Below are 19,302 nucleotides of genomic sequence, written 5' to 3'. Positions count from 1 at the left end.
ACTGTGACAAGGAGCGTTGACAGTGAAAGTTCACTCTCCCGGGGGGGGGGGGGGGGTTAGGGTAGGCACGGCACAACGCTGTTAACGTTTACAACTCATGTAAAATTTCAAAATTCAAAGTCAGGCTTAAAGCTCTTACCTCTCCAAGCCATGACAGTGAATGATGACTCGACCTCGCCTAGGTCTACCAACAATGGTGGCTGTGAAACCATGGAAGAGCTGACAACCCGATACCTATCTGTACCGAACAACACTCGGTGGCCACAAAAGCTCGATTCGGCGCCATCGAAAAAGTGGTTCTGAAGTCTATGACTGGAGACACATCGATTGTACCGTGTAGAGATGGGCGTTCACGGCTGGAATTGGTTTCTGAAGGAGGAAGGATGGTTGCCGGATACGCGGCAATCGTGTTGCTCACAGTCATTGTGGAGGAATCCCTCCAGCTTGAGTGAATCGGATGCGTTCGCATCGCGGATCGTTCCCATTCCGGACCGCTCCGTGTTGCATGTTGATGGAAACGGCTTGGCATTTTTCTTGCATCGTGCTGCGTACGCGCGCCACCTCGCGAAGGTGATCAAAGGCGGAAATAACAAGCAATTGCGGGCGCACTCTAAAGCTTGCACAGTGCCCAAACAATCCTTGTCGACCGAGCAAGTGCGTCGGCTTTTGCCCAACTTTATGCCTCTCACGCTACTATCGGATGCTGTTCGGGAGTTTGCGTCTCAACTGCAGGATAAGCACGGCATGAAGTTGTTGGTGTACTGGGATGGTGAACAACGGCGAGTTTTCAAGCACGAGACGGATAAACATCGTCAGACGCGTCGACCCGAGGAATGGTCCAACGTTCAGCACTACTGCCAGTACGGCATGATGCCAGCGTCGAAAACAATTTGTGAATGGGAGTACGTGTTTCCAAAGAGCCGACTATTCACCACGCAGATTATGAACGTACTACAAACCTGTGGTGCAGAAACGATTCATTGCGAAGAAGAGGCCGATCACATTATCGCCGAGCGGGCTTCCAACAACCCGAACCACTATGTTCTCGGCAACGACTCAGACTTTTGCTTTTTTCCGAACGTGAACTATATTCCGTTCGCGACGCTGGATGCACAACACAACACGACCACGGCCTGTGTTATTCGTCGAGCAGAGATTGCGGAATCCATTGGTCTTCCGGAGGAGCTCATGGTTGAGTTAGCCATCCTAATGGGGAACGATTACGTGGACCCTCGAGGCGCCAAGCTGAATTTCCATTCTCGCAATGTTTACGATCTAGTGGAGCATCTTCGGGATCAGGTGGAGAGTTATCGAGTCACTAGCCAGGTGGCCGAGATTGAGGAGGCTCTGCGCTTTATCCGGATTCTCTACAACTTTGGTGATTTGTCGGAATTTCCGTTCGACGAACGTGACTCGGCTGGCCGGGTCATTGATGAGAACGATATGGCCTGTGATAGCATTTTGGATAACATAGCTCTGCGTCCGACGATTCCAGACGAGGTTCCTCTCGAATTGGCAAAACTTCGTCCTTTCTCAGATATCTCCATAAAGGACGCCGCTCTCCCTGTTTACAGACTTTTGTTGATCAAAGTGCTGGTAACGAAGCAAATTCCGCGATGACAATGATTCGACAGGAGCATCTGGATGTTTTTCGGGATATGGCTCTGACAAAATGCGCGAGTCCCGGGATTCAAAAAGGAGCCTGGCGTCCTCTATGGGAAGATGTACCGGCGGCATATTTGATTGAAAAGATTGTTGCTCATTCCTTTGAGGAAAGTGGCGAGTCTCCTGTAGTGCGGGTCTACGATCCCTTTCAGATATTTGATCAACATATATTTCATGATTGTTTACGCCAGCGAAGGGCACATGAAAGGACGCGAAAGAAAGACCCTGTGTCTAAAGCGGTCGAACCTTCGATCAAGCCAAGAACATCAACAGGGGAAGAGCGATTAGTTCTTCCGGTCGATGAACACGAGGAAATCATTCTTGCATCGGTGCGCACGAATCGAGTAACTATTATTCAAGGTGAAACTGGATGTGGGAAGTCATCTCGCATCCCGATTATGCTTCTGAAAGCACCGTGCCCGATCCCGACGATGAATCAGTCGAAAATGTACATTTCCCAGCCTCGTCGCATCGCAGCGAAAGCACTAGTCGAGCGAGTTCGATCTGTCGAGCCGGAGTTAAAGAATGCCATCGCTTTGCGAATGGGGCATGGAGTTTGCGAATACGAGTCAAAGAAAACAAGGGCATGGTTCGTAACAACTGGATACCTTGTACGAGTGTTGGCGAATCATCCTGAAAAATTTGATCGCATCTCGTATTTGGTAATTGATGAGGTACATGAGCGTTCGGTTGATACCGACATACTTTGCCTTCTCTGTCGTCGTCTGCTAAAAGTTAACCAAAACATTCGTCTGGTTTTAATGTCAGCAACACTGGCTGCGTCTCTCTATCAGGAGTACTTCAATACCACTGAGCCCCCAATTAAAGTAGGGGCTCGTCGGTTTCCCGTCAAGGAGGTTTTCCTGGAAGACCTGCAAGAACAGGTGGCATTTTCGCAAAAGGAGGAGAAGACAGTGAATCAACTCGCAAGCGAGTGCAACAAAATGAAATGTGCGAAGCCACCATCACTGAGCTACATGGAAAAAATTTTCTCTCTTGTTTCGCATATCGCCATGTTTGTAGGTCGACCTGGATCTTCAGTACTCATATTTGTTCCTGGAATGAACGAAATCGTCGCCATTACCGAGCTTGTGGAACAGCTATTTAAACCGGGCGTCAGGTTCACTTGCTTTCCGATCCATAGTGATATTCCGTTTGAAGACCAGATGATTGTTTTCGATGCTACTGCAGAAGATGAGGTACGTGCTTCGAGGCAGTTCTTGATGGTGTCATTAATGCCGAGTCCTCATTAAACCACATACAGGTCAAAATCATTATCGCAACAAATGCTGCAGAGAGCTCGGTAACGCTTCCTGATGTTGATCATGTCATCTGTCTAGGGCTTTGTAAACAAATCGTGTACAACGAAGCTTCGCACAGACAGATTTTGATGCCTACATGGATATCGAAAGCGAGTGCAACGCAAAGGGCTGGACGAACAGGCCGACTCCGACCTGGAACTGTTTATCGTATGTACACTCGAGAAGTTTACCGTCATTACATGGATGATTTCGAACCAGGGGAGATGGTCAGAATTCCTCTTGATTCCGTCATTCTCATGTTGAAAGAAATGCTGTCCGACGAGGACGTCACAAAAGTGCTCCTGGATTGTCTTGAACCGCCCAACATTGCAACAATCGACCGCTCATTTCAAAGCCTCTACAAGTGTCGATTTATCACTTCGGCAGAAGGCGACTGCGAGATTACCTCACTTGGATCATTCGTTTTGGCTATGGGAGTTGATCTTTTGCTCGGGTCGCTTGTTGGTCTTGGTATACAGTTTGGAGTAGGCGCTGAAGCTGTTCAGATGGCCGCCGTTCTTTCCTTTCCCAAAACTCCGTGGATTATGTCAAACCCTCTGATTCATGAAAGTAAGGATTACAACGAAATGACCACAAAAACGTACGTGTCCCGGTGCCATTTCGACGCAAACCTTTTCTCTGAGCCCTTGTCGGCGATGAATCTAATTTGGGAATTTGAACAAGCAAAAAATCAAGCAAATTGGTGTTGGAAATTCGGTATTTCCTATCCTCGGATCAAACGGCTAGCTGCCACCAGTTCCAATTTTAGACGCCGTGTGGCTGATTTTCTCAGTATCTCGACGAATGACTTGGAATTAGACGCTCCACCACTTTTCATGCCTCATTCGAAAGTGACGCTTTTGCGTGTGATCCAAGTTTGGGTATTCAACGATTCAATTATTGAATGTCGCCCCAGACCTTTCACGAAAGGAGTCTCAGGCGACAAGATGAGAATAGATCTGGGGAAGAATAGCAAAAGAATTGATGACGAGCATCTCCATCAAATTCTTAGCAAGGGTCGCCATCCTTTCGCTCTTCATGGATATCAAGAGATCGAACAAAGGGGTTCTTTCGAAATACAAGGTGCGAGCTCTGATAGTGGTATGGTGAGCGGAGATTTTGAGGAACGGTTTCTATCCTATGCCGTCGAGAAAGAAATAAACGTCGCCTGGATTACTTCGCCTTCATCTTTTGTCCTATATGTCCGTGCGGAGTCCTCTAAATCCAAGCGCTTTGCCGAAATCTTGACAACCATGCGACAAAGCCAATTCAACGAATCTTCAAAATTTGCCTTTGAAAGCTCGAACAAGAAAGGAAGGGGAGAGAGACCAGCAGGGATGTGGAGCTTTGCCGATGTAACCGATGGAAGGAAAGAAACAGGGACAATTTTTAAACGCTTTATGACAGAATCTTTGAATCAGTCTCAGAGAAGATTTTTTACAAAAGCCCTTTGCGATTACCTGGAATCACAACCTGCGCTCAGTGGTGTTTCCTGTGATTTGCTGAAAAATACAGCCAAACCGATTCAAAAGTTCTCGATTGTTTCTCGGGGGAGGAGCAACGCAATCTCGCCTGTTGATCTGAACGATTTGTTTGCAGCATCCGGGATAATTACAAGCAAGGTAGTCAAGCAAGGTAACCAAGCGATCATTTTCTCCAACTCTCCTAGCATGCCACTCGAATGCGGAACAAAAGGAAAGCACTCGGCGAGCGTTGAATCTAGCTGGGACCGCCCCATCTTTCATCCCATTCCAGAAGGTGCTAGAATTTTATCCATTCTGGCCTCTGGACGGAGGAAGGAGCATGTAGTGCGCCTAAGCTCTTTGCCATCTAAGGACACACTGGCGAATGGAACCTCCCCGGATAGCCTCGATATCTACATGGAGCCTGGCACCACGAATGTTTCTAAGCGCTGGAAACGTTTTAACACGGCCATCTCTGTTTACGTTCAGGAAAATTCCGTGCCTGCCTCAGCACTTCCAATGAATACAGAGGCTATTATGTATTGTTGCTGTGCTAACACCCTTGAGGTCAGAGGGGGCGGTTTACGTGTAGAAGGCCTTACTTTGTTGCCACCTGGACGCCCCTTTCTCCTGCTATGTCGTTTGGCATTTGGGCTTTTCCATCAGAAGCATTCAGTAGAGGGAACACTGGAGGATACGTGCTTGCAGTGGGTATTGCAGGATCTTGGTAATGATTCGACTTTAGGCCTTTCGCAGGACGAGATGAAAATTCGGATTAGAAAAGCTATGTCATTTCACCGCTCAGTTGGTGACCTAGGAGAACAACTTGTGTGTTTTGACACGAAAGTCGCACCTCTTTTGGAAGTTTTTGATGGGGTCGATGGGTATGAATCAAAGGTGTGGAAAGATCTGAAGAATAATCCTATGACAAGCGACAACCTTAAGGCGTCTGCAACAAAGTCGATCGATTGGAAGAGCCAGTCAGCTGAGCTCGTCGAAATGCGAACGCTACCGAAGCAGCATGCCAGTGATCGGCTGGTTTCCAAAAAATGTGGTGAATTCGATTTAAAAAAACGAAGTCCCAAGAAGGACGAGTCTTCTGGTGGGGACACGGATGATGATCTCCAAAGGATACTCGCAGCGACTCAACACTTATCCGACGAAAAATGTTTGAACCATCAAGCAGAGAAAGTAAAGGCCAAAAACCGGAAGAAGCGCGCATCTAAGGGCAATAGGGTGGTCCCTTCCATTGAACCTGTCATCTTCGAGCAGATCACAAATCCGTTCGAACTTGTTCCGCAAAGCTTATTCCTGACGGAGCTACCTGACGGAGTTGTTCCTATTGCCAACGAGCTTCACTCTACAAACATCTTGGCGCTTGTTATCCAGCATTATATGATGCATCTCAAAGACACAAGGGACCCTCCTTATTGTTTCGAAGGAGATTGGTCACTTTACCGTGGGGAGCTGGAGGGTAAACAGTACTTCTATGCAAGGTTTCTAAATCGAAGTATACTCTACAGGAAACAGGCGAACGGTATACAAGCCAAGCAATTTATAGTTCCTAAATGGATACGAGAAAATGAACCGCGCCCCTCATCGGTAAAGGACGCTATCAATTGTCTCCCTCCAAGGTTCTCTGAGTTGCTAGGAATATCTGTAGCTGCTATTGATGGTTGCAACATACTGCTTTTCTCAGATGTGACTTCCGCGATGCGAATGGAATCGGCATTTTGGCTTGAACGACATTTTCGTTCGTCTGCGATTCATTGGTACGAGCAGTCTCCTGTCACAATGGTAGAACACCTCATCCGAGGATATCAATGGTAGCGCTTATTCGGAAAACTCGTCAAGCGACAGCCTAGCCGCTGAATCTTGTATTTGTTATAGATAGGTGCAACAACAGCCAATTCTTTGTATTTCGAAAGTAAGTTTGACTCTTCTACGCATGCGGCGACATTTCATTTGATGGAAATATGTTTCTGTCATCCTTCATTGAAAAGACAAAGCCAATCTGCTTGTCGAATCCCTCAAATGACGAGCGGAAGGAGGGAATTGTTTTATAAAGGGCTACGTGATTTTAGATCACCTAATACTTACAAGATTTTCGCTGTCACCGTCAATTCTTAGGTTGTACCGTCAAAGATGCCTCACCAGGGGTAGCGTATCAGGAGTCCGATTGACTTGGGTCACGCCATGGCATAAGGAGCGACGGAGGCACGACCATACGCACTCTAGAGTCATCATCTGTCCTTAGAGCAAGAAACGAAATCGGAGTCTCCTTCGAAGTGACGGACGTTTCCGTCAAGTTGAATATACGGATCGAAAGCATCGTCATACATGCGTGAATTGAATGCCAAATTATAACCAAAAGACTACATCCCACTATGTAACTCTTCGCAACTTCCAACGGATCCTCTTTTTATTAGTCGTTGAAATCTGACTGGGAAGGCGATGCAGAGATATCCTACTAGGATTGCCGTTGTCCTTGAATTGAGGTGTCAATCCCTTCGTACTCTTGCCATTCGTGCTTATATCGACTAATGTACGCCAAATATTCTTCGTGCTCATCCAGCATCATGTTTTCGGCAACTTCGTCTTCATGGTAAATTTTGCCTTCTTGAAAATTTTGTATCCACGAAGCCCGAATTGACACCAAAGCCATTGTCACAACTCCAACGCTGAGGAACAAGACGAAAGCCCAGCTGGAAGCAGCCATCCCCGTTGTACACATAGAGTCGTGTATTGCTTCGTGATAGATAGGCTGGACTCGGCTACATCCGAGCGAACTTGACATGCTATGGAACGCTGTTCGAATAAGTGTCATGAGCCTTGCAGTGTCGCGAGTATCCACGAGAAGCTGTTCTATTTTTTCCCCACCGCACATTTCAACGAGGTTGAAACGACCCGCTGCATCTACTGACGAAAGATGACGCCACGTGATGTCAACGGCTACTTGAACGTTGGCTTCCAATCCCAAGAGTATGCTAGAAGGATCACTTGCATCGCATCCTTGCGTAATTGCCGCAACAAACGCACCGACGAGACCACCTTGTTCTACCCCTTTCGCCTGCATAATGTGATGAATGGTTTGTCCAGGATAGCCACTAGCTTCACCTTGAGTACAAGCGTCATTTCCCATGGCTGCAACCAGTGCCGATATAACGGCTACGATCCAGCAGCAGCAAGAAGAAAAAATAAACATGGGAAGTACGCCATACGACAGGAAAAGCTGAAAGCGAAAGTTCGATTCTTTTTTCCAAGAAAGAACGACACCAAACAGTGCAAAGGCAATAAGAGTACTGACTCCAAACAAAAGAGTAGGTACAACCCAAAAAAATGCGCGAGCTCCATCTGATACCACCTCGAGAAAGTTGATTGATTCTTCGATACCAAAAAGTACTCTGTCAATATCATATAGGGATCCTTTTATCGTCTCTTGGAGGACCACATACTCCCCCCCAAATAGATTAAGCATGCCGCCAATATCAACCCCCAGCTTAGTTCTCAATTCTTGTTCGGACGAAAGTGGGCAAAGAAGGTCGACGCTTGCAGGTATCGTCTGGATGAAAAAGAGAGTACCATTGATTGCTCTTTCGGCAGTACTCGCCCATACTGTTGCTTGATCCAATACTTCTTGAGCATCTGATAGATAAGCACCCACATCATTTGTTGTCTTGTTGAAAGGAGCTAAAACGAAAACAAAAATCATGGAGACGATGGCAAGGGAAATACAAGAAAGAACGCAAAACACGATCCGCGTGCGGCGTTCCCTGGTAGATGGGAGAGAGATTTCAGAACATAGGGTACTCTCATCATTCGTGTTAGTCTCAGACTCATAGTCAACAGAAGCATCCTTATCAACAAAAGATGGAAGCGAAGAGTTCAAGGAGTCATCGTTGTTCGGTATTGAATGTAAAAACTCAGCGATACTGTCCTCCTGTTCTTCAACTTTATTGGGTCCAGCTCCATGACTTCGATAATTGAGATCGTAACTGGTATGGCTTTGAAATGCGTGACCGGATGCACATCCTACAGTATCGCCTCGAATTTTCAAAGTAGTAAGAACAATCAACCATAGTACAAGCAGTCCAATGAACCAAGACGCTAAGATCACCATTCCAGAGCGGTAGCTACCACTACTTTTACTGTCGACGACGACGAATTCGGCAAAGTTGGTGGAATATCCCAGCCTCAGCAAGTTTAGAGCTTTTCCCAAAGCGCGAAGTAGCCTTGGCTAAATCAAGTAACAGATACGTGTCAGTCAGAAAGAATAAGAAGACTCTGTTAGCAAAATTGGAATCACGCACGCAACGTACAGCCTCATATTTCACTTCGACATTTGGCAACATCGACTGAAACCTGCGCTCCACCAAGATCGTATTGGCCGTAGTGTGCACTGACTTTGAGCGTCAACCATGCGATCTTAGGATGATTCTTTCAAATGTACAGGTAAAGCTTGAGGTCCAAATCCGGGAGCTTCCAAAGAACCGACATCCACAGAGGTACAGCAAAATCGCTCTTTTGTGAAAGGTCAGTTGGCGATATTCTATGAAAAAAAATCCATTTAAGTAGTACGCGTATTTAGTGCCAAGATTGTATCAGTCGTAAAGTAACATAGAGGGGCTATTATATTTCTGTCAGAGAATGATTTTCGGACGAATTCTCGTTGTCTTAAAGCTCCCTTCGACACTAAGTGTAAGTTTATAGAGTTGTAAAGCAGTGGCGCTTCAGCATAATAGTAAATAGTATAGGGTGGCGGGCACGGAAGCTTGAACATGACAGTGAAAGCTTTCAACTGAGTTATTTTCCAAGACAACCGATCCCCCGTATCTTTATAATTTCCATATCTTTTTACTTCAGAACGAAGCACTATCTCGGTATGGCCACCCGCATCATGAGGGCATTGTAAGTCTCCACACAGCAGTTCCAACGAAGAAACAAAAAGAGGACCTCAAACATCCAGAGATAGCAAGCCGACCTATTTTGCAACAATGTCGTATTGTTGATTTATCATTTGACAGTCGGTTCAATTAATACCCTTTTTACAGAGAGAAAGCAATATATACGTCAAAAAAATTTGAAAATACTATACACGAGTTTGATTTCAAGTGAGTCACTAGCGAACCTATATTGTATAACGACACAAGAACAGGCTGCCACATGATAGCTTTCCAAAACTCCTTGTTAAAGTGGTAGTCCTGTTTTCGATTACAGACCCCAAGGGCAAACCTGCCCCATTCCCCTACGATCACAAGAAGAAGTCAGATTCATTTCAGGTTCCGTTGGAAGTGAAGCGATTCATGCCATTTTGCATAAGCGCTGCGGAGAACATGTGGGAGTAAGCTTCTGGGCCTTGAGGCATGGGCATGCCATTCTTCTGCATCTGCGCAAACAACGCTGGGTTGGCAAACATGGGATTTGGAGCCATGCCCGGGGGTATGCCCATGTTTTGCATCATTTCTTGATTCGGTGGTATCCCCATGTACATGCGCTGTTGGCGAAGATGCTCTTCCGCGACAGCACGAGCTTCTTCACGCTCAGTATCGAAAAGAAGCTTGCGCATCTCCGGAGCACGTTGGCGCAGGGCCTGACTGGTTTTTTCGCGTGCGGCGTCGTCTCCAATCTCAAACCAAAGCCCAGTTTTTTCATCCTTCTTGAGGAACTTGCCTTTGCTTTCACGTATAGAACGGACAATTGCGCGGGAGATGGCAGGCTTGTCGTTCTTACGAGCCTTAAGGTAAGCTCTGCGATGAAGGTTGATCATGTCACGGAAGTTCCGATTTCCAGGATGAACGTTGGTCCCCCCACCCCGACCTGAAAGAACATCCGCGTCATGGAAGAAGTTGATTCCTTCCTTACTTGCAACGACAGGGGCAGGGCCATCCTCGTTGTCTTTCTCTTCAGCAGGTTGGGTCTGGTCGGAATCGTCAATTTTCGTCTTCTTTGCTCCAACTTCACATTCAGCCTCTCCAATTTCTGCCGGCGAGCGTTTCAAATCTTTCTCGCCTTCAGATCCTTTGCTTTCCTCTGATCCATCGGCCTCTGTTGTCTCATTCACCTCACTTAGGGCATCGGCGACAGCACGTTCAGTCTGCTTCCCCGATTCGCGACTGATGTTTTCGACCAACGCTGTATTCTCATGCTCAGAGGCAGGGCCTGAATTCGGTAAAGGAACTTCACTCGTTTCATCTTCTTTAGTGAGAAAGAGATCTTCGCTTGGAGGAGAGTCGGCCATCTTGATGATAAGATCCAGAAAAAGTTAAATTCGAAGGGATCCCAAACGTGAAACTATTAGCGTTGCGGTCTTTTCACAACTCAGAGTGGTTCTCGGGGACCATGTGAAATAGGGAAAACCTTCAACTGAATGCCGTAGAACGGATACCGGAAGCTACGGAGCGGCACTCGAGCTGGATGAATTCAAAAGGCGAGCGGTCGCCCATGCCGATTCCCGGTATACACTGCAGTGCAAACGAGTGTTGTGGGAAAAGCGCTGACAATTTTAACGAAGACCTGGATTTCTCAAAAGTACAAGCTAAGTAAATACGATCTTTTGGTTGTCCCAATAGGTCGTCGAAAAGCTTCTTCAACTAACCGTAAAAAGCCACCAATCAAGAAAGGTAATGATACTTCAATTATGCTAACCGGCATCAATTATACTAATTCGCTATAATTAAATGTAAATCCGTTTGCTTCCCTGAAGGTGACGCCTAGGGACTCATAGAACATCCAACGCCGAATATGCCCTCGAATCGTGAACTTTCTTTAAGGAATAATTTCCAATAAATCTGTTTATTAAAAGCTCCTTTGATAGAATATTTGTCTTTCGAAAGGTCCAGCCATCTCAGAAAGCCATTCGCTGGGTACCGATAACATTTTTTTCCTGTTTTTTACAGGTGGATCAGAAACATAGGATGTCAGTGCCGCTTACGTCAGTCTGCGAGCCGCGAACCAACCGTCCGCCCCGCCCCGCTCCGGCTTGCCAAGATACCATACCTATTTCAAGTCGACTCAGGCTCATCGGAATAGTATTTCCGAAACATGTGAATACTTATCCGCATTGTTCCATGTCGTCTTTTAGAATATGAATGAACAGGCATACAAGTGCCCATCAACATAGACCAAAGAAGAGTTCTCCCATGGGAAATACCTCCCCGTCGAAGCGTTTTGCCTGAGCGGTCCGTCGCCAAGCTTCTGCGAAGGAGATCCCTGTGAAGGAGGATGACATCCTGAATCGAAGAAAAATTGCTCGGATTGACTGTGAGAAGCGCTGGAATTCATGGTAATACGAGTTGATAGATCGGCACGCGAGAAGACGCCCGCGGAAGAAACAACTTGCAACGAACCTCAATTCTCAGTACACTATAGGGTCTCCACCATCCCATTCTCCTCGAGTGGGATCGGTCATCGACGCGAACAAATTCAACCTGTTTCGACAGTGTCTAGGTAATCTTCACTCGCGGATCCGAGGAAAGCTTGCTTCTGGTATCAACCGAGACTCTTTCCTCATGCCACGAGTGACAGGTCTTTCAAAGTCTGCCATATTATTATAGTTAAATTTAAATTGCATCGTGAGTATAACCATTGGATAAGCGATTTTCAGAGGGCAATTGCCTGTCCAAAGGGAGCAATTCTGCTAGCACTTCAAACTCTGAACTAGATCTGCTCACCGCGCTCGTCATCGACCGCCCACGGTCTATCCCCTTGCCCGTATACTTTAGGATATAGATCATACGGAATTGGAATAGTACAGATCTTTGACTCAGTACTGTACCGTTTTCTTTCAGACGACGACCAAGGGAGAAGCTCCGAAGCTCCCAGTAACTGAGGAGACAGAAAGACACCAAGTTCCCAGTGCCGAACGAATAGTCTCCGACCGCCGTAACGTGAAGATGTTTGAATCTCTCCCCAGGCAGCCTTTGATAGATTGTGTGATGTAAGCACAAACCAGTGTAAGGTTTCCGTGGTCGAGTTTGTTTGGAAATATGTTTTCATGTGCGGAACATTTCTCCCTTTCCACAGAGGATTCATGTCGCTTGACGACAATGCCGACCAACGACAAAACAGGCGCTTGAGGAATGGCTTGCCCACGTTGCGCATTGTGCCCGGTACCGAACCCCCACCTCTATAGCCTTCAACTGATGTTCGAATCTCTTCTACGGTAGGATACACCAACTTGAGGGACAATTCTAAACGTCCCGGTCTTCCGCGATCGCGAGATTGCTTCATGTCCATAGATGTCTGTAGTTCCAGCAAGTAGCGTTCGGTCAAAGAGCCAATCGATGAAAACTGGCAAACTATCGGATCACAAATCGTTTCCTCTTCGGGCGCTTCTGTATGGGACGGTATGGTTTGGCGCATTTTCCAGTGGCCTCGTCTATGTTTCTCATCCAAGCGATGATACCCTGGAGTGGAAGGGACCAGTACAGCTTTTGCGGACGAAAAGTCGTACTCTCGAACAAATTGACCAAGGGATTTGGTTTTCGACCCGCTCTTGGTCCACTTGTGTAGCCTGGTGTACCGATATGAATCCAAGTAGTCAATAAGATCTTCCTCAAACTCACAGGTGTTAGCAACATTTGTGAAATTCTCAGGTGACTTGAGCCCAAAGTCCTGAAAAAAAGCAGCCTGCGCTTTACAATGAATATCGTCATATCGAATGTTGGCAGTGTGAATGATGATTCGTAGACTCTGATCAGCGTAGCCAACCAAGAAGAACTTGGAATGGTGAACTCCGTAGGGTATTGCTGTTGCCGTTGGATTGCTAGCTCCGGGTGGCTGCGACGGGTCCAACAAAATAGTGTCAACAATACAGTCGTCTAAGCTTGCATCCTTCCAAGGCTGCGGGGAAGTCTCAGCAGAACCAAAAAAAGCAACAACTCGACGAACTGACAGAAGTTCGGGAATTTCGTTCAGCAAGAACTCAAAGTCAATAATGTAATTGCCAACAACAAGCCACTCTATAGAAGGTTTGTGTTTGGAAGAATCGGTGGGATCATGGTCAACTCCAATCATTTCCCTAAGAGTCCAGCACTGAGTTCGACTCCAGTGGTTCATATCTTCGGCATTCTCTTTCCGAGCATTTATATCCAAGTCCGTAGCAAACAGCCTGATGGGTGCACAAAACCTTTGGTGAGTTGTGGGCGTTTCATTCCTACTGCGCTTTTTCGGCGCATGCTGGCTAGTATTCCCCGCTGGACTAGGGTCAAAGCCTTTTCGATAGTTTTCGTCATCGCCGTCATTTTCCACGAGATCCACCACCTCGTTCAAATCGTTGACGGCTCCGCTCATCTTTGCAGATTTGGGCTTGGGAGCAACATTTACAGTGAAACATTGAGGAAGGCGTCGTCGTTCATGCCAAAATAGTACGTGCCAACTGTAGAAGAGAGCGTCGCCCGCCATCACGTCTGTATGATGTCCGCCTCGCTCTGTCTGTCACAGTCAGTAAACACTAACATATTGACAGTAATGTAAAACCTAAACTTTTTCATCAGTTAGGATCGTCTGGACTGTTGCTAGTAGAGAAATGTTGTAAAACTAAACATGACAAAGCACTATTTCTTGTTTGCCATTTTGTAATGTGTGATTGCGATGACTTCGGTAAACATGTCAGCTGCTGCTGTTGCAAACGTGCGACTTCCTCCCGCCACTATAGTTTCATTCCTTCTGATGGGATTTTACTGACATTAAATTAAATAACAAACTATGAAACTAATGGAAATTGCTAATCTTCAGGAGGGTCGAATTCGCGTCTAGAGTTTCGTGAATGACTACGGCACACTTCTATTGGCCGATTGGGCGAGCCGTCTGGTAATTTTCGTGGATCCTGTGCCTAAGTTAACCCACACCGTGTTGTTCTGTACACGGATCGTACACTGGGAATGCGGGTCGGTACATGAAAACTCGGATACGTCGCACGGTGCGTGCTGGGTTCTAGATTATGGATCAAGCAATACGAACCTTCAATGCCGTTGCGAACCGACAAAGCTGACGACGTTGCCTGTCGCACAGCCGAATCATCATCCGGTCACGGATCCCAGACCAACCGAACTTTGGCCTCGCGAGCCGGCAAGGTGACGGCCAAGCTAAGACGCGTAGTTGTGCCGACTACACAGATGGTAGAAAAAACTATCTTTTAAGCGAAAACCATATAATGTTGGTCTTGTTGGTAGGATTGTAAAATTATGCGTCGGTGGCACTTTTTCTCATGCGGCTTTGCTTCGCACATCCTTAGTCAGCGGCACGTTTTCCATACTCTTGAAATACTGCACACCCTCGTTTGACTCCACATAGTGACAGGTCCGGGCAATGCGCCACATGGCCTTGTACCAGGGGGTCGGATCGTAATTGTACAAGCCCTGGGGTTCCAAAAATTCCTTGACCTTTTGCGTGGCAATGCCGGCATTGTACCAGGGCATTTCGTGGAACAAATGGTGTACCACGTGCGTGGAACCGATGGTGTGGTGAAAGAAATCGAAGATGCCGTAGTCTCGATCAATGGTAGAGAGCGCGCCCTTGACCCAGGTCCACTCGCCTTCACCGTAGTGCGGGATGGACGGGTCCGTATGCTGCAGCCACGTGTAGAGTACAAGCCAAGCGTTGACAAAGGTGTACGGTCCCCAGTACCACAGCAGGACGGGAAGGTGTCCGACCTGTGTACCGACATACAAGAGTCCAGCGAGCACGGCGAGTTCCGTCGCGCTGGAAAGGGCAATCTTGGCACGGATCTTGGCGGGGAACATGGGAGAGCTGGGTCGAAAGTGATCCGCAATCGCGTTCCGTTCTTCCAGCCACCAACCTTCGTGCGCAAGCTTTCCGGTACTGGCCAGACCGGCCAAGTAGAGAGGCCAGCCGACGAACAAGTGCGACCAGACTTGAAAGACGGCAAAGGCGCCGTCTCCCATGGCCTCGTGCCACGCGGCGTAGAAGGAGTTTCGCTCGTTGTGCGGCCCGAGGCCGTTATCCTTGGCGGTAGAAGGGACGTGCGACTCGCCGTCCACCAGATGGTTGGTACGACGGTGGTGTTTCGCGTGGGTGTACTGCCAGGCAAAGTAGGGGACGAGCAAAGCTTGGTGGACGATAAAGCCGACAACGTCATTGAACGTCTGGGAGTCGGAGTAAGCGCCGTGTCCACATTCGTGCGCAACTACCCAAGGCCCGGTGAGAATGGTTCCCATCCAAAAGGCGTAGACGCCCCAGCCGAGAGCCCAGGGCAGAATGAGCGTGGCGTCTTGGGGAAGGTCGGTGGAGAGGACCTGTGAGGTTCCGTAGCAAAAGGCGGCAGCCATGGCGAGATCGCGCATCAGGTAGAAGGTAGACCAAAAGGCTGAGCGTTGGAAACATTCCTTCGGAATGACGGCCTTGATTTGGCCTTTGGTTGGCAGCTCCGGGGCATCCTTCGCCAGAGGGTTGTACGACGAAGTCCATACCTGTTCCTTGCTTTGGCTAAGGGTAGCACTGCCAGTAGAGCTGGTGGCACTCTTGGGAGCTACAGCTCGTTGACCTCCCTTACCCATGCTGCTGGTGGTTGCTTCGTTGTAGTAAGTAGACCAAGAACGTATTCGTTTCACAGCCAAGTGTAACAAACTATGGGACGCTAACGGAAGTCACAGACAGACTTGATCCAATACGGACCACCGACGAGGGAAAAAAGTCCGAACCGAGGGAAAAAAAAGCCACGTCTTCCCTCGGGATGGTAACGTGGGCGAAATATCCCAAGTGTCTGTGTGTAGATGATAATTGCCTACCTACCTACCTACCTACACCTATATATATCCAACCAGAATCTGCCGATGCAAAATGTGAGCTCCACTGGGGTCACCACCGCCAGGATCGAAGGAACGACGTGTTTGACCCGGAAAAGCGAAACCAACCTGCGTCATCGTTTCTCTCCTAACGGGAACACAACTTGGTGCGTGTACTTAACAGAGAATACGTGGAGACACGTACCTACACTTATGGAACCAGCGGCCAATGCCACGGCCGTAGCTTCTCCCAAACTGACGCACTGCACGCATATAGAATCATATTTCATATTTTAAAATGTACAGTTTGCAAAGTTGAACACATTTCAAAATTCACGAAAGGATCAATCGGACGAGGGGCAAGGTTCCATCCCCACGCAAGGGAAATGACCATGGGTGATGACAAATGCGATCCAGTGGTCGCCACGAACCAAGCACACACTTACTCGCGGCATAACCTCTACTAGTATCCCTTCGTTCGGAAAGGAGGAAGTCTGTACTTGTCAAATCGAACAGATCATCCATGAATGCCGACGCCAACAGGAACACCACGAGCATAAGCTCCTCGACGAATAGCGACGCCGTCGACGGCGAAGCGTCGTCACCTGTTGCTGCTGTTCCACGAAAACAGCTCCAGCACGATTCAGCTTCCTTTCTGAGAGAAAATGTGAAGGCAGAAATCAATAAGCAGGTAGTTCGTCACAAACTTGCCAAGCTCCGTCATTTGGTTATCCCTCAAGCCATCAACGCAGCGTATTTGGACAGTCTCTTCCCGGACTTGCTCCAATCGTTCGACCCTCAAACGGTGACCTACAATGGTGGTGTCGCCAACGTGACCAATTGGAAAATATCGTGCTACCTTGAAGTGATGGAAGGAGGAATTCCTTGTACAACGCCCAACGAAACTCTATTGGAACTGTTCCGACCAGTGCTCAACACGTGCAATGATTTGTTTCTCCACTGGTACCGACAACAACACGCTTGCAACGCCCGGGCTAGGCGATGGACCAGCTCGGTGGCAGAAAATGCCCCATCTATGCAAAGTTGCTACCGACTCATGACTTTCGTTACACGTTACACACCCAATCCAGGCGAACAAGCCTTGCTCAAGGTAACGTGCTGTCCTTAAATCGTTAGCGCACGACACGTGTGGATACTGCTCACTTTCTTTTCACTCGCTTCTCTGTAAAATATTTCTCCCAATCTCTTGATGACTTGTGCGGACACTCGTAGCACGTCGACGGTGCGGGGAAGGTGGACGGATCCGTCGTGCTGGCCTTGCCCATCGACAAATGGTCGGCGCCGGAAGAGGTAAACACCTTTGTCGGTGGGGGTCTCACCTTTTGGGACGGCAAAAATAATGCAAATAGTACGCAGGATGCGTCGACCCAGCCTCGCGAAATCCACTACGACACGCGTTCCGGTGATCTAGCCTTTATTGATCGGTACGTACGTGCGGAACCTTTAGCTCCGACGAGACAGCAAGAAAACGTTATCTTTCGCCGACTTCACAAGGTTTCAACACTGTGGTCTGTTTTTCTGACTCATTGTCCATGATTCGTAGAGCCGTTTGGCATCAAGCAGATCCGATTACTAAGGGAACGCGTTGGGCACTCGTGATCTTTTACAAAGTGTTGTAAAGACGGGAGGGACTGCGTTCGACAAAGACGAGTTTCCCGCGTGCAGAAAACCAGTAGTGTGCTCTTGAAGATGCATCTGAGGCAGGGACGGAATGATATTCTAATCCTAGCTATATGGATACCGAGAATCCTCGGATTGATCCCATATTTTATCATTGGACTCAACAATGCTTTATGTAAATAACTAGAAGACCACACATCGCACCACTGTAAAGTTCGGATCACTAACACCTAATACTTGAACTATTATAACGAAGTAGCCAAGGATCAAAGATGGTCTATACGTTAGGAAAATAGTAGCACAGCCCGACTCTTTACTCCCATCCGGCTTCAGCCGAGGCAAGAACGTAGGCGGCAACATTGGCAATTTCTTCGTCCGATAGACGTCCGCCAAATGCAGGCATGGCGTTCTTTCCTCCGGTGACCTGGGAGATAATGGCTTTCTCGGAACGTCCGCCGGCAAGGTATTGATCAAGGGCTTCCTTCTCGAGGGTCTTTTCCGGCATAATGACGTTCTGTCCACCGGCGTGGCAGGCAGCGCAGTTGGCGTTGAAGATTTGCTCACCAGCACCGACGTCCCCAGCCAGTGCCGGGGCGGCGGCAATTACGGCACCAACACCGACGGCGGCGGCACCCTTGGCGACCTGTGGATCAATCGTAAAAAAATCAGTGTGAGCTGTGGCTGGGATTGGTTGATCGACCATGAGGATGCAAAGTGTCGAGGCATTCTTCCGAATCTGTCCGGAAATCGGAATCCGGTACCAAACACGACTACATCCGAGAGTGTCCCACATGCGATGCGTGCCAAGCACGGGTCTTCACGCGAGCACGGTTGAAGATGCCCCGGTACTCCACCGGCATCACATCGGTTGGCAATCGTGGAAATGTCTATATCGCGTTGGTTTACAATGGTTCTATGCCTACCTTACTGAATTCAGCCTGGATGGAGAATGCCGAGGCAGTGGCGAGAAGAGTTGCGATAACTGCGAGCTTCATGGTGATGGTATTCGTTTACAAACGCTGACACTGGAAAGTATGGATGTTGAGAGCGGAAAGATCGGGGGCTTCCGTCGCCCAACACGTCATGGCATTCGAGAGGCACCGAACCAACCGACCTGCAAGCTCGTTTTCCAAGTAGTAAGTCTACAGGTGTTCTACGTGAACGGGAACGCTCACGAGGGATCACTTCGAAAAGCAAGATTCCGCCGATGTCAAGAGCCCCGAAGATACGCCTTCAATTTAGTCTCCGGGGTTGGTTTTGTCTCTTGGTCAGACACAACGAAGTACCTAGCTGGCGCGCAAGACTACTACAGGTAGTCTTACGACTTACCTATATTTTCAAATTTCTATGTTCCAATAGGTACTCCTTATCATCCGGGAATGAAAAGTGAGAACGATGGGAAACGGACAGACACCAGGGAGCGCGAAAACTCACAGCACTCCATCACCAAGGAAAACAAAGAACAAATCGAAAACCGCTTTGTATGGC

General features: G+C 47.9%; 6 protein-coding genes across 6 annotated transcripts; 2 read left to right on the top strand and 4 right to left on the bottom strand.

Annotated features, from left to right (window-relative positions):
- Positions 1-235: 235 nt before the first annotated feature.
- PHATR_44062 (predicted protein) lies at positions 236-8,115 on the top strand. The gene is made up of 5 exons (XM_002186386.1): positions 236-1,566; positions 1,635-2,864; positions 2,930-6,217; positions 6,320-6,356; positions 6,560-8,115. Exons 1-5 carry the CDS (start codon positions 343-345, stop codon positions 6,610-6,612), a joined length of 5,832 nt encoding a protein of 1,943 aa, XP_002186422.1. The 5' UTR covers positions 236-342; the 3' UTR covers positions 6,613-8,115.
- Positions 8,116-9,493: 1,378 nt separating this feature from the next.
- On the bottom strand, positions 9,494-10,667 carry PHATR_44060 (predicted protein; the record flags this gene model as incomplete). The annotated part of the gene is made up of 1 exon (XM_002186105.1): positions 9,494-10,667. The coding sequence occupies one exon, from the start codon at positions 10,665-10,667 to the stop codon at positions 9,705-9,707; it is 963 nt and encodes a 320-aa protein (XP_002186141.1). The 3' UTR covers positions 9,494-9,704.
- A 1,592-nt stretch (positions 10,668-12,259) lies between these two features.
- PHATR_2432 (predicted protein) lies at positions 12,260-13,174 on the bottom strand (the record flags this gene model as incomplete). The annotated part of the gene is made up of 1 exon (XM_002186104.1): positions 12,260-13,174. A coding segment is annotated over one exon (915 nt), but the record flags the coding sequence as incomplete, so codon positions are not given.
- A 1,300-nt stretch (positions 13,175-14,474) lies between these two features.
- On the bottom strand, positions 14,475-16,103 carry FAD2 (delta 12 fatty acid desaturase). The gene has a single exon (XM_002186103.1). It carries the CDS (start codon positions 15,943-15,945, stop codon positions 14,635-14,637), a length of 1,311 nt encoding a protein of 436 aa, XP_002186139.1. The 5' UTR covers positions 15,946-16,103; the 3' UTR covers positions 14,475-14,634.
- Positions 16,104-16,696: 593 nt separating this feature from the next.
- On the top strand, positions 16,697-17,813 carry PHATR_33412 (predicted protein; the record flags this gene model as incomplete). Its single annotated transcript, XM_002186385.1, has 3 exons — positions 16,697-17,284; positions 17,407-17,618; positions 17,642-17,813. 3 exons carry the CDS (start codon positions 16,697-16,699, stop codon positions 17,811-17,813), a joined length of 972 nt encoding a protein of 323 aa, XP_002186421.1.
- Positions 17,814-18,035: 222 nt separating this feature from the next.
- Positions 18,036-19,220, bottom strand: PetJ (cytochrome c6, cytochrome c553). The gene is made up of 2 exons (XM_002186102.1): positions 18,738-19,220; positions 18,036-18,457 (listed from the first exon to the last, which is right to left on the bottom strand). Exons 1-2 carry the CDS (start codon positions 18,807-18,809, stop codon positions 18,128-18,130), a joined length of 402 nt encoding a protein of 133 aa, XP_002186138.1. The 5' UTR covers positions 18,810-19,220; the 3' UTR covers positions 18,036-18,127.
- Positions 19,221-19,302: the final 82 nt, after the last annotated feature.

The sequence above is a fragment of the Phaeodactylum tricornutum genome, chromosome 3, assembly GCF_000150955.2.
Source record: "Phaeodactylum tricornutum CCAP 1055/1 chromosome 3, complete sequence".
Classification (NCBI taxonomy): Eukaryota; Bacillariophyta; class Bacillariophyceae; order Surirellales; family Neidiaceae; genus Phaeodactylum; species Phaeodactylum tricornutum.
Note: the sequence above shows the minus strand (reverse complement) of the source record. Positions and strands in the feature narration are given on the sequence as shown.

Excerpts from the sequence above, each read along its gene's own strand:
- PHATR_44062 (XM_002186386.1), top strand. The coding sequence starts at position 343 with ATGGGCGTTCACGGCTGGAATTGGTTTCTGAAGGAGGAAGGATGGTTG. Across the intron at positions 2,865-2,929 it reads ATGCTACTGCAGAAGATGAG|GTCAAAATCATTATCGCAAC; the intron begins GTACGTGCTTCG and ends AACCACATACAG. Across the intron at positions 6,218-6,319 it reads ATTGGTACGAGCAGTCTCCT|ATAGGTGCAACAACAGCCAA; the intron begins GTCACAATGGTA and ends TATTTGTTATAG.
- FAD2 (XM_002186103.1), bottom strand. The coding sequence starts at position 15,945 with ATGGGTAAGGGAGGTCAACGAGCTGTAGCTCCCAAGAGTGCCACCAGC.
- PetJ (XM_002186102.1), bottom strand. The coding sequence starts at position 18,809 with ATGAAGCTCGCAGTTATCGCAACTCTTCTCGCCACTGCCTCGGCATTC. Across the intron at positions 18,458-18,737 it reads TCCAGGCTGAATTCAGTAAG|GTCGCCAAGGGTGCCGCCGC; the intron begins GTAGGCATAGAA and ends ATTGATCCACAG.